Source organism: Periplaneta americana, chromosome 4 (genome assembly GCF_040183065.1).
Source record: "Periplaneta americana isolate PAMFEO1 chromosome 4, P.americana_PAMFEO1_priV1, whole genome shotgun sequence".
In the NCBI taxonomy this organism is placed as follows: Eukaryota; Metazoa; Arthropoda; class Insecta; order Blattodea; family Blattidae; genus Periplaneta; species Periplaneta americana.
Window position 1 is genome coordinate 135,565,489 of NC_091120.1, and position 14,515 is coordinate 135,580,003.

At 36.0% G+C, this 14,515-nt stretch overlaps 1 protein-coding gene across 3 annotated transcripts in view; it reads right to left on the minus strand.

Moving 5' to 3' along the window:
- teq (Tequila) overlaps window positions 1-13,279 on the minus strand; it is a 103,555-nt gene extending 90,276 nt beyond the window's left edge. For 2 of the 3 annotated variants that reach the window (XM_069823998.1, XM_069823997.1), the window contains exons 1-2: window positions 12,921-13,279; window positions 3,281-4,215 (exon numbers count right to left, since the gene is read on the minus strand). In XM_069823998.1, the coding sequence (XP_069680099.1) occupies window positions 3,281-4,215; window positions 12,921-12,983 (998 nt within the window). In that variant the 5' untranslated portion in view covers window positions 12,984-13,279. The remainder of the gene's footprint in view (window positions 1-3,280; window positions 4,216-12,920) is intronic. The other variant, XM_069823999.1, reaches the window with a different exon arrangement.
- Between the last annotated feature and the right edge of the window lie 1,236 nt (window positions 13,280-14,515).

The window sequence follows — 14,515 nt, forward strand, 5'->3', positions numbered from 1 at the left end:
CAGATCCCATGGCTTATTAGTCTAGCACTCTAGTACTGAGTTATCATGGCGATGATCCATGAATGAATATATTAATGTGCTATTTAATGCTCCATGAGGTTACTTCCAAGTTTCATATTGTCAGGGCCGGGTATTTATGGAGATCACGAAAATCACGACATAATAGACATACAATAGATTTTTACTAATCTTTACGAAGTTAGTGATACTGATTAATAATATGCGGATAAAACAATCGCGACAAATCGCGAAATAGAGTTCTGATAGCGAAATATGAACACATTTGCAAATTATTACTATTGCGTCGTTTTATAGTGTTTTTTTTTTTTTTTTTCAGATTTTTTTTTTCATTTGAATTTGTTATAGCCTACTTGTAGCCTACTTTACATGGTATTTCAGGTGTTATGATTACATTAGTGAACTCAAATGACGGAGAATTCATACTTCATTAATAATTTGAAAGTGTTAATTTGAGGGCTGCAAGTTTTTTTCGTTTTTAATGAATGTGTGTTAAATACAGTCTCAATTCAACAAATATTCTCTAATATATTGCACCATTATCAGAATCAACGAACCCTTAATGTTAATTATTTAGAAAGTAATATTCATACTGAGTTAATACTCCAATTCCAAAATAATTGTATTTTCCAAAATTTTCATTAATTTCTGCCAAGAATACAAATCAATCTCCAACAATCTCCACGAACACCAATGTTTCAACTGAAGCTATATTTAAATACTTTTCTTATACACACAGACAGCCTGATCATATGGATCGCACTGAATATTCTTCCACCCTAGAAGTAGATGAACAAATTGAAATGGATGACATGTTCATGGAAACAGTAAGTACTGGAGAAATTGAGACAGCCCTAAGGAGTATGCAGTAGATACAATGCCTGGCCCTGATCACATCATTGTGAGAGTAATTAAAAATAAAACAGCAACAGAAATAATAGCTTCCATCGCTACATGAATGATAAAAACTGGCTTCGTACCCTCCAAGTTTAAACAAGCCCGAACCATATTAATCCATAAAGGTAGTGATACAATGGATTTAACAAAGTGGAGGCCTATCACAATATGTTCAGTGATCAGAAGAGTAATTGAACGTGTAATTGACTGACGTATCCGCGAATTCGTGAGTTTTAACCCCAACCAAAGAGGTTTCACCAACTCCTCTGGTACTCACATCAACACTGCAATTCTAGATTCTCTGCTACGTGAAGCCAAAACAAATGCAAAAGATCTGGCTGTTATTTTCATTGGTATAAGGAAAGCTTTTGATAACATAGGTCATAACCACTTAAAGAAATACCTTAAACACATTATCAATTCCAACTAAACTCACAAATCTGGTCTTCAGCTTACAGACAGGCAATATCAATCTAACAATGGTAAAACAAAACCCATCACCATAGTCAGAGATATGTTATAAGGTTCCCCTTTGTCACCTACTCTTTTCAATCTATGCATTGCCCATATTTTGAACGAACTAAGTGAACACTGCATGACTTCTCAGTATGGATTTAACTTAAGTCCATCTGAAGACCAATTAACTGTAATGGTCTTCGCAGATGATATTGTTATCATTGGTAAAGAAAAAAATCCGCTTTAACATTCTTCAATCACGCAGTTCAACAATTCCATGAAATCGGACTACATATTAACATTAACAAGTATAAAAGCATATGTATTAAAAAGTTAACTGTTTGAAGAAAATTTCCACATCTCGTCTGGAAATGAAATAGCTGGTTTGCAAAGAGGTGACTTCATTCACTATCTAGGAATCAATTTTTATGACGAGATTAATTTTGATCCTCTTTCAACATTGACTAAACTAAGAACAAATGTAGAATTGCTTATTTCTTCACCACACTTACAAGCGGATCAAAAATACAACATCATTAACACCTCAATCTGTCCTAGTCTAATATATCCATTTCAGACAATGCCTCCACAAAAAATTTATAATAAATTCATAGTGGATGCAGATATTATTATAAGGGGTGTGCTGAAAGAAATACTGCAACTGCCTAATGAAATTCCTACAGACATGTTGTATACAGACACAAAATTCAAGGGATCAGGTTTATTTTGTTCAGCATGGGAATTACACTTACAACATATAAGATATGTAAGATATTGCTTATATCCAATAATTCCTTCCTACATGCTACAAGACAATTATCCCAAGAAATTACATCTAGTCTAACAGCACTCAATATCATCGAATCACTAAATATTTTAGACAAATACAGCACTGTAGATACGCGAAAGGTACGGCAAGTATTAAGAGAAAAAGCGTTTGAGAACTGGAGCCAGAAAAAAGATAAAGGTAAAGACGAGCTCTTATACCAACAATATGCCCCGGCCAATAAGTGGATCCGGAATCACAAGGGTCTCTCCTGTAGTGAGTGGAGGGAAGTGATCAAGATGAATGCGAATGTGTCAGTTGTGCATAGTGTACCTGGCAGGTCTTCGGGCAGTAACCTCTGTCGACGTTGTGACAGGGAAGTTGAAACCCTTGCCCATGTCCTGGGGGCCTGTCCACACGGTGAACTTCTACGAAATACGCGGCATCATACAGTAAAATCTATAATAACAACTGCCTTAAGGAACAAAGGTTATTCAGTATATGAAAAAGTACACAGCATATCCAGTGAGGTAGTAATCGAAGAATCGACATAATTGCATTTAAACCTCCCTCTCTTGAAGGTTACATCATAGACCCTACTGTGAGATTCGAATTGCATGAACAGAAGTAGTACACGAGGAAAAAAGGAATATATATGAACTTTCCATCAATTTGTATAAGTACAAATCATCATCATCATCTGTGGCATTACAGCCCTTGTAGGACTAAAGCCTGCCTTATAAGTACAAATACCATCTGGAATCCATCGTCATTACGGAACTAATGATAGAAGCCCGTGGGACTATACTCCGGTTTCTAGTCGACTTCTGTAAATCTTTTGGCCTGCTACACCCAAAGGATCAATAACTATTTTCAGGCATCATGCATATGGACCATGACTTTAATTCGCATCTTCTTAACGTTACTTCGTTTATTATCATGTGTTTCAATCTAATTCAAATTGTTATTCTTCACTCTAACAACAATGTATCACTAAGCCTCAAAGCATTTACTCTATTTATCGTACCATGGTACTCTTTGCCAATGGCAACCTGTAGTGGTTACAGGAAGAAATAAATAAATAAAAAACATATGATAAAATTAATCTCCATAAATACTTGCCCCTGCATATTGTATACTTACGATGACACAGAAGAATTTGCAGTAACTACTGTTGAACCCAAGGACGATGATGACTTATGTCCACTTGCAGATTCAATTCCATCACCAACTGACGTCAAATTCTCATTAACAGCAGATGAAGAAGCATACCAATGTGCTGCTGGTAAAAATTGTAATTCTGGTTGATTTGCAGCAGAAACTCCCCAGCCAACATTAGATTCAGCCCCAATTAAATCTTCTTCTGAATCACTGTTATTGGCTGATGGTGAATGGTTTCCTTGTACTGTAGCAACCGCTGGACCAATATTCCAGTGAGATGTCTGAGGTTGTCGTCCTGTAACTGTTGCAATTTTTGAAGAAGCACTAGCACCACTCTGTAATCCTTTACTTAGAACATTACTTGAAAATCTCTGAGATCGATTTCCTACAGAAACACCTTTTCCTACAATTGAAGCACCTGATATTCCAGTTCCCAAAACAACTGAGGAAGGCCGTTGAGGAGTATTAGCTACAGAAACTCCTGTGCTAATTATCGAACCACTTCCCATTCCATAACCAAGTACATTTGTTGAAGGTTCTTGTGAAACATTGAACACTGGATCATCTGGGAAGATAATAGCATCACTGTCTACTACTCGCTGAGTAGTTGATGGTTGTGATTGACCTGATTTCTTAACTAGTTTGAAACCACCTTCACTGTTTGGATCAGAAACAATATCCCACTCGTCATCATCTTCTGTAGTAGGGCTGTTTGTAACAATCTGTCCTGATTCTGGTTTTAAATGTTGTATTCTATCTTCAGGAGACATACGTCTCATAATATTAGGCTCCAAGGTAGGTGGGTAATATATGTGTCCCCCAGTTGCACTACTACTGTTCTTAGACCCACGTACTGGCCAAGGAAGATTTACCCATTGTTTAGGTGGCTTTGTTACGTCACCTTCAGGATCGACAATCTGAAAATAATTACAGCTTCACTTTACAAGGAGTAAATTATAAAATTAATATTCTCTGACCAGCAGGAGTAATATTACTCATAAATAATTCTAAATTGCCTTTCAGCCAGTTGAAATACCAATGATATTACACCTTAGCAGGAATACACAATACTAGTAACAAAAATACTTTTAAATTTCGAATTCCTGTGGCTGCTTAAGATATTTCAATAACATTTCACATAAAAATAATGAAACACTCGATAAAAATATAAATAGACCTTCTTTCTCATACCGGTACCACTATTAGGCCTACAAGTTATGTACTGTACTGGTAAAATTGCGACTTCATGTAACCTTGTGCCCATTAAATTGTGTGCAACGATTTAAGGCATTTTCAGCTTCACAAATTTAAAGCTACTCATTATTTTAATACACTTCACGCCAAAGTAAACCTTTATAATCAATAGAATCCCATTTATCGAAACTAAAGGGGCAGAGCTATTTCGGATAACATGTTTTTCGGATAACCCCTGGGTAGCTACTATTTTCAGTAGTGAAATTAAGACACTGTAATATTAACAGTGTAAACAATAACATGCACTTCAATATAATATACTTTCTCCACTTCGATGTAACTGAAGTACGGTATGCTATATAAGTCTATATTATACCTACCAGTATCTATCTAACAAGCCAGAACTAGCACTGAAATCTTTTCTTCTTCCTGTAACATCTCTGCTAATAATTTAGCCTTTTCTTGAATTATAGGTCTGGATAATGGCATCCCTGTTGCACGTTGTTGGGTAAACCATAAAAATATGGCTTCGTTAACTGAGTTATTTAAATATAATTTATTTCCAAGAAATTGACATAAAACTCTTTGTAATGTAATTATTTATTTCGGAATATGTATGATAAGAACTTTCTTGTGTTAAATATTAACGTACCTTCGGAAGTTCCGAAGATGACCGAAAATAGGTCGAAACATGTTAACAAGGTATGTTAATATTTAACACAAGGAAGTTCTTATCATACATACTCCGAAGTGATACAGTGTTAAAAGCTGTGTAATCAAGATGTATAATTATTTATATTATTATTTTTATATTTACGAAAATCGGTATTGAATCGAAATGTAAGAATGGTCACAAGAAAGGCAATTGATATCTTTTGCTCAAATGGCCTTACACAAAATTTCTGGAGACAATCTACCAACCCCCAAATCCGAACATTGTGTCTGTTGACTTCTGGAGGTGTAAAAGATTGCATCATCAGAGAAACAAACTTGCTTAAAGCGGAACACAACACAAAAAAAAGAATATTTTTTAAATTAATGTACTCATCCTTCAAAGCGACAACGCAATAGTTTTCACTTCCAGCTCGCCACCGTTTTCACAGGTAGGATGACCAGAGGGTCATAAATTCATAATGTACAGTGATCTTCACAGGAAATGCAAGGTCGATGTCCAAGAGGCAATGTGTTAATTGCATCAGCATTAATGTTATCTGGAATGCAGTTTAGTGTATTTCACGAGCCACCTGCAGGGAAAATGAGTTGCAGAAATTTCACCCGATTTCCAATAGAACACTGATCAAGCGGTAAGTTAGGCTCGTTTATACATTTTATAATAATTTAATGTCAGACGCAGGTCCAGTAGTTTGTGGCAGAATTTTATTAGTATTGGTTTAGAGTAGAGAAAAATTAGCCAACATTACGAAAATACATTTCATATTACTGTATTACAACAAAATAACAGTTGCATGTAAAGTTTATGCCACTGATTTTATTAATGAATAGTAGCAGCTCATACCTCAAAATAATAGCGTGCTACAAAATATTGGGAAAATTTCAGTACACTTACGGATATCTCACTGACAATTATCTTAAAATACTAAAAGGAGCAGGTCTGTCTGTGTTTGTCGAATTTGCATCATTAAACTTCTGAAAAGGCACTTTCCAGTGCCAATAATTTATTCTGTGTGCACAAGATTGGAATTTTGGAGTAAGAGGGAAAGGAAGGTATCCATGTTCTGAAATTCATCCTCATTTTTTTTTTTTCTTTGACACCTGTCGCAGATCATGAATTACTGCTACCAAATAATAGGCAAGGGAAGCAGAACACATCCTGTTACTGTTCTCATAAATTTTCTAGTGTAGGCTATGCATAGTTTTTACCATTCTTTGCTTTCTGCACAATATTGAGCTCTGGTGTTGGCTGCTCTAGATTTTTAATTCTAATTTTATCTTCTAAAGACTGCTTAGAAAAAGCAGTTTTGAGTAATGAATCGACAGAGTTCATCATTAAGTTATATACCAGTATGTTACCGTTAAAACTCGAAATCCGTCAAAACCAGTTTCAACTAGTAAAAACTAGTTTAGGCAAATGTAGGTAGATAGAAAGAGAGTTTCCGTAAGATCTAGAATCAATGATAGGTTAGTTTTGGTTTGTTTAGGTTTTTGTTTGATAAACAAACCAAAAAAAAAAAAAAAACCTGACCTATCATTGATTCTACATCTTACGAAATCTTGCTTTCTATCTACTAGTTTTAAAACTAGTTTTTACTAGTTAAAACTGGTTTTGATGTATTTCGGCTTTTAAAGGTAACATTTACACTAATGTTTGTGGAAATTGCAACACCAGGAAGGATATATGTGATTGAAATGAAATTGATACCACAGATCAGGTAGGCCTAGGCTACATGACAATACACAAATGATTAAAATTACAGAACTGTACCTGATCTGTGATCGTGAGATTTCAGTATGGTGTGAAGCCTCCATGCGGTGCAATCAGAGCCTCTAAGTGTCATGGCATGGAATCAAAAAGGGCCTGGATATGTTCCTGTGGAATCTCCCTCCACGCAGTTTTTATGCGTCAAGAGTGGGTGTTGAAGGACTATGACAAACAAGTTACCAACCAATCATATCCCAGACATGTTCAATGAGAAGCAGTAATACTCGTCGTTCTTCGAAAAAGACTTGCACAATCCTCGCCACATGTGGCTGGGAATTGTCCTGCTGAAATATGGCATTTGGAGTTGTCTGAAGGAGGGGCAGTACCGTACCTCGGGCTCTAAAAACTTCCTAATGTAGCGGTTGGTGTTCAGATTGCCCTGAATACGTAGGAGGCGAGATCGCATATTGTATCCAATGGCGCCCCAAACCACATTAAGCGTTTGTCCGCTATGCCGCTCAACAATGCAGGCTCTCAAATTGCATTCACCACAGTAGAGTCTAACACATATGCGGTCATCATTGCAGGACAAGTTGAAGTGGGACTCGTCCGAAAACACTATATTTTGCCACTCAGCATGCCAGTGACGGCGTTCACATGTCCATTGCAGTCTGAGACATTGGTGGTTTTTGGACAATGGAAGCAGACGCAACGGCATGCGAGTCACTAGTCCAGCCCTCAAAAGCCAGCGACGAACCGTTACTACAGACAGGTCTACACACGTTGCAGTACTCCAACGTGGCCTCAACACTGTGGATGAAGCTGTACGGTCACAGTCCGTCACAGCCATACGGACAAGATAGCAGTCATACCGTGCTGTAGTCACATTACGTAGTCCAGTACCCGCTCGTCTCTGCGTACGATCCTCTTCTATCCACTGGCTCCACACATGCATCACTGTTGTAGCAGCATGCAGGGTGAAATATCACAGTATAACAAATCTGCTTCCCAAAGACCAACCATTCTGCCCCGTTCACGTTGAAGAAGCATACCTGCACTAGCTTTCACGTTTCCACTTCGTTTGGGAGCTCTGCACTAACTGTGCAAGGCATAACACTGACCTTGCTCGTGACACAAGAGACGTCACTGTTGGGTCTATGTGTACGCCAGGGGCGTATTTTGCGGGCTACCGGCAGTAGCCCAAGGAAATTACAAAAGAAAAAGTTTATAATATAACATAATGTAATAATTTTGTATTATTAGTTTTACCATAGTAATTAAAATTAAAGTAATTGTTAAGATATATTTTGTGTAATAATAGGGTCAGCGGTAGCCCAAACCCTTTAACCAGTATACGCCACTGGTGTACGCCATCTCTCTGGAAACGTAATCAATTATTGACCAGTAGCAAACTGTACTACACATTTCCCGAGTTTGGAGTCGTTCGGGCCATTCTTTCTGGGTGTTGCACTTTTCACAAGCAGTAGTGTAAGTTACATAGGCTAGTTACTGTATATTTTGGATAAATTTCAGAACACGGATTCCTTACTTTCTCTCTTACTTCAAAATTTCAACCTTGTGCACACAAATTAATAAATTAGGCCTATTGGCACTGAAAAGTGCCTTTTCGTAAGCATGATGACGCGCATTCGACAAACGCAGACAGATATTTTTTAAATTAGGCTACCTCTGGACACACACACACACACACTAAACTTACATGTCACACATTTTTATTTACACTAGGCACAAAATATAGAATATACCTTTAAAATGTCCACAGTACAAGATAATGAGCTATATGAACTTGCACACACTGTTTTGAAAGTGGAAAATTACCCCTATTTTTAACGGACTCCCGCGGAAAGGCATGCCAACATAGACCCGTAACTCGTAGATAATAAACTTAAAATAAACAACTATCTGCTGAGATTATAATAGGCTATAACATTTCTAGATTTCAAAGTTAAGTACCGGTATATCTTTAGCGGTGTGTAGGCAGTACTGTTCCGTCGACTGCTACAAACCAAAGAATATAAAAGGGAAGAAAGCAAGTTTCACCAAAATAGAGTGAAGAAAAGCATACCGGGCTGCACAACAATGAGCACGGTGCTGTGTGAAAAAACAGGACAAAATATCATGGAGGGGCAAGGTGAAATGCTATTCTGCGCATGAGCAGACACTGCTAGCACGTTGGAAACGTTTGAGAGTAAGGATGGATTTCATTGAGTCCATAACACTAAATTATTATCGAAAATAGGGAACTATTATAAGTAGAATTTGTATTGTGTGAGTTTTTTTAACAATACCATTTCAACGATAATTTATGGCGTGCTGCAGCATGTTAGCACGTAGGGAGAAGCCGCCACTGTTAATGAAGTTAATTTATTGTTATTGTGAATAGTAAATTGTTAACAATGGTTATAAACATGAAAACACGTGAAGCCATTAACTGGCATGTTAAATAACATAACTCAAGCAGACTGCAATGCAAGGTCAGCTTCTGGCTTACTGACGTCATGCGGGAAATCTTAAGGTACGATCACACGTCGCTACTTTTGCAGCGATGCAGTACAAAAAACTGCGCAACTCTTGTACTGCGACGTGTGAACAACGGTGCAACCCGAAAAGTAGCGGCTGCCGAACCTGCTGCCCGCTACTTTTCCATGCTGCGCGCAACTTAAAAGTAGCGACGTGTGAACAGGGTTCTCAGGGTTGCAGCCGCAGCATTTTTTATATCGGTTTTGTTGAAACTTTTGCTGCTGTTGCAACCAGTGTTACCACCCAAATGTGCCAATGATGCTTTTATTGCTTGGATATATTTTAATGGTAAATGTGATGAAAATAAATTATTTGTAACAGTTATTAAATACACAACACAGTCTGAGCATAATTGGTGACGATATGATTCATTTTTTTTTAATTTTCCGTAGCGTAGTTCCAAACAGGAAGGTTGCCAACATTGATTACGTGAATATACTGTTGGTTATCATTTAAGTATATAGGCGTTTTTAAAAGCTTTATAGTAAAAATAATGTCAATTTCTGAATACTAGATACGACAGAAAAGCAAATAATAGATAAGGAAGCTTTCGCATGAGTTTCTTAATGCGAACGTAACCACAAAATGTATATTGAGAAGTCAATACGGAGATGGAAACCTGCAGCATGACTGCGGCTGCAAAAGTAGCGCATTGCGTGTGAACAGACCCGCAACCTCCAGTTGCAACTTTTGCAGCACTCGGGTTGCGCAGCACGAAAAGTAGCGTGCAGCCATAGACTTACTAAATACGTGCAGCGCACTACTTTTGGCTTACGTGTGAACACGACACGCAACTTTTGCAGCTGCAGTATAAAAGTAGCGCTGCAAAAGTAGCGACGTGTGACCGTACCTTTAAATTGCGAATAACTCTACTATTGTCGTCGAAAGATTAATGTTATACCATTCAATTTAAAATAAGCTCAACACTCAAAACATTCAATATACGTGTTGTGTTCCCCTTTAAAGTAGTCATTGTGCTCTTCAATTCGTTCCAGAATATCACAGCTAATGCAGTACTTTGGGGACTGTCATCTCGCGACAAAACTAGCATGATTTGCACTTTGTATGCGTGGAACTGCAGCCATTAGGACTGGCATGGAACAAACTAAAATCCATATGGTTTCAAAAAGAAAGAGCAAGAATAAACTGATGACATTCATAATATTGCATCATAAGTTCCTATTTTCTGAAACCTGTTGTTGTACAAGTGATGCATGACATTCAGGCATCTAAGTTCCATCCTGTTGCTTGTTAGAGGTCATGTTCTGCCAGTATGACAAGTTTTTTTGTAGATAATCTACATAATGTTTTCCTATTCCTGATCCTAATTCATTTTTATTCTGTCGTTAAATTCTTGGATCCAATGGATTATTGAAATGTCAAAACATTTCATCCTCTACATTCACAGAATTTCTATATATACGGGTATGATAATCCACTGATTACATAGTAACATTAGACTATTTATATTTCTGTTGACTTATAGACTTGAATATGTTCAAGTATCTTTTCTTTTGTTTTCGTTTCTATGACTAATTTCTTGCATATTTCAGATGTATATAATTTATTATTTTATAATATAGGTACAGTGAAACCTCCCAATAACAGACACCGCCGGGGAAAAATTAAATGTCTGTTATTGAGAAGTGTCTGCTATTTTGAAAATCGTTAGTATGTACTGTATACAGTACATTAAAATTTCTCATACATATTCAACATTACATTTTACAGTACAGTACAGAAGACAGGAGATTGTTTACAGTATTCATCCAGAGAGAAATCCCAGATAAAGGCATCTTATTTGCTCTAGTACGGCAGAACCATTTATGTTAAATTGTCAATGGCAAACCCATCAGTTGTAGGAAAAACTCTTTTTGTGTTTTCTTTTGCATTCTCAGTGTATGATTTTAAAATAACATCCTTGTTTTTCAAAATATCACTAACCTGAGTTTTTCCCACATTAAACTTTGTGGGCAGCTCACGAACACTTAATTTCTTATTCTCACTATGCTTTACAATATTCACTTTCTCTTTTAGTGACAAACGTTTACGTTTTTGTGATATTTTTAATGTGACTGTACTTCCGAACACTCAACTTGATAAACTAAGAAAGTACAGACTGCTTAAGGTAATATATATGAACCTTACGGACTGCTCACGTACAGTATCACAATTAACAACTGTGCTGCTTACCTTCAATAAAGTTCAAGAACGTTCAAATGCACGATAATGATTGTTGCAAAGAATTCCGTTTAATTTACAACCGTCTTTTTCTTTTTTTTTTTCTTTCACGCTGTCCGTTATTTGGAAGTTTTAATTGTTGTTGGGAGATACATTTCAGTGTCCGCTATTTGGAAGAATTTTATTATAAGGGCCAATGTTATTTTGCAGGGGAATTTTAAAATGTCCGCTATTGAGAGGAATCTGCTATTGGGAAGTATCCGTTAAGGGAAATTTCACTGTATTTACTAATATCAACCTAAAGCCAGATGAGATTTCCATGTAATCAAACGGTTACTGGACAGCAAATGTTCCTAATTATGTCAGGTGAAGAATACAATGTGTGCAGTTCTGCATTGTGTAACTTTCTCCATTCTCTTGTAACTTCATCCCTCTTAGCCCCAAATATTTTCCTAAGAATCTTATTCTCAAACATCTTTAATCTCTGTTCCTCTCTCAAAGTGAGAGTCCAAGTTTCACAACCATGCAGAACAACTGGTAATATTATCTTAACACGCTGCTCTCTTAAATTGACTAAGTACATTGGGAATTAAATCAATGGTTTTCCCAAAACCACGCTATAAAATGTTTCATATAAAACATTTTTTTTTTTTCTTGAAAAGGAAACAAAAACGAGCAAAATAGTATTAAAATTTTTGTTTGAAATATTTCAAAGAATAACCCTCTGAAATTAATGACATTACTTACGACTCACTCTGTATATTTGAAAGCCTACTTAGGATTAATGGCTCTGAATGACACTCTTATTTCACAAGATTTTATATTCGCTTGTTTTGCCAAAGGTTAAATTGATGAAATAAAAAAGAAAGGATATAGCAATTGAATTATTTAATAAGTTGCCTCTATCAGATCATGTAGTAAATTTTGAGAGATTTACATCGTTTGTTACTTGAAAACCCTTACTATAGCATATAAGAGTTTTTTTACTCACAAATCAATATACCATTCTAGATTGGGTTTCCTTATTTCATTTATATTCCGTATTTATAACGATGTCTATAGCAATGTGTGATTACTTAAAATAAAAAAAATAAATTAAATTAAAATTAAGAAGTCACAGATTCTTACTGGAATGAATAAGTTACACAGCTAACTTTAAGAAGCTACTTGCATAACATCAGCAAATATGGCAAATAATAAACGTTTAGTGCAAATTTACTAGCAAACGACTTATTTTGAATAGAAATTGCAGGCATTAATACCATCAAGCGTTCCTTTTATATACCGGTATTAAAATATTTTATAAGACATATGTCACATACTTACAGCTGTACACAGAAGAAAATTTAACACAAAAATTCCAAACGTCACTAACACTTTGATCACCATGTTTGTTAGTATTTGCTAGAGCAATAACTAACTATAATTGGAAATAATTTAATCATAACTACGTTCAATTAATTTTATTTCTTGTACCAGTGAACAATAACCAATACCACTACACATAAAATGTTACTTCTTTAAAAATTCCACAATTTCATGTAAATGTACAGATCTAATAAAGATCTTAAATCTTGACACTATACATAAGAAACAATTACTATGATGTGACACAATACCAGCCTAACGGACATGACCTTTACATCTTTTCTATCTCTGAGTCACAGGTCACTAGCCGAAGTCCATGCAAATTATATGGCGAAGGGCCAACTACTAACAAGGCCTGATTTCCTTAATGATAGCATTCATTTAATGGAACATGTAAACTACTTACTAATATTCATACCATTAATAACTGTACCCATCTCGTGAAGTTCTCATTGACATTATGTAATACTTAGGTAATTGGGTATTTGAGACTTGCAACAATTACCTGAATTCATACTGTGAAGAATTGCGAAGTAAAAAAAAAAAAAGGTTGAACAAAAGACTATTTCATTCAATTAAAAATATATCACTGGGTGATCTAAGAGTTTTGGTGATACCAAATGCAGAGCTTTCTCAACAATCACAATGACGACATGGTAAAAGTGTGATAGGAAACCAGAATCATAAAAAATGTCAGGGACATCTGTTGGTGAGATCCACTAATTTATAGAAATGACAAGTAAAATCAGGTGACTCTTAGGGAATTGACTCTAATCTTCCCTTTAGTATTATGGACTGAAAATACACCTACACAATTCTCTCATATCATCTGTTCCTCCAAGAGACTGTATGCATAACAACAGAATTATTAATGGTTGGAGTGTGGATAGGAGAGGCTCACAACAGGAACAGTTTGGCTGTGGCGCATGCGCAAACCTCTCATGTAGTGCCAGCGTGATTCTTACCTGGATTTATTTTCGCGTGCACATTCCAGACCAAATCAAGAACTTCCTTCATGCTCCGGTTACACATCTTGCATATACGAAAGTTAGGTTTGGTTAGTTTAGACTTTTAGTAACTAAGTCCGCACATTCCATGCATGTGCAGACAGTCAAGATGATCCTCTCGCAAGCCACACATGTGTGGATGGACCCTCATTTCTCCACATAAATGTAACATTTTATGACAAATGATTGACAATTCTTCTAAATATTAAATAGGGGCCTATTGTATAAATTACATTTTTATAATCTTACTTGTGGTTTGTGGTGTACCAGAATTCTAGTCAAATTGTTGGGTCTTGCCTGCTATAACAATGAAGTTACACCGTTGATTTTCAAGTTCATTGTAAACAGCTGTTTTGTGATCCCTTGAATGTTGCAGTTTTAAGATTCGGAATGCCTGCTATACGTCAGAACTACCTATAATTTGTAGATGCATACACTCACTTTGATGGTTTTCAAGGTTTGTTTATTATTTTTTTTTGTAATAAATTAGTTATAAACATATTTCTTTTCACTTCGTATTTACAGGATTTAAAGTTCACTGAGTTT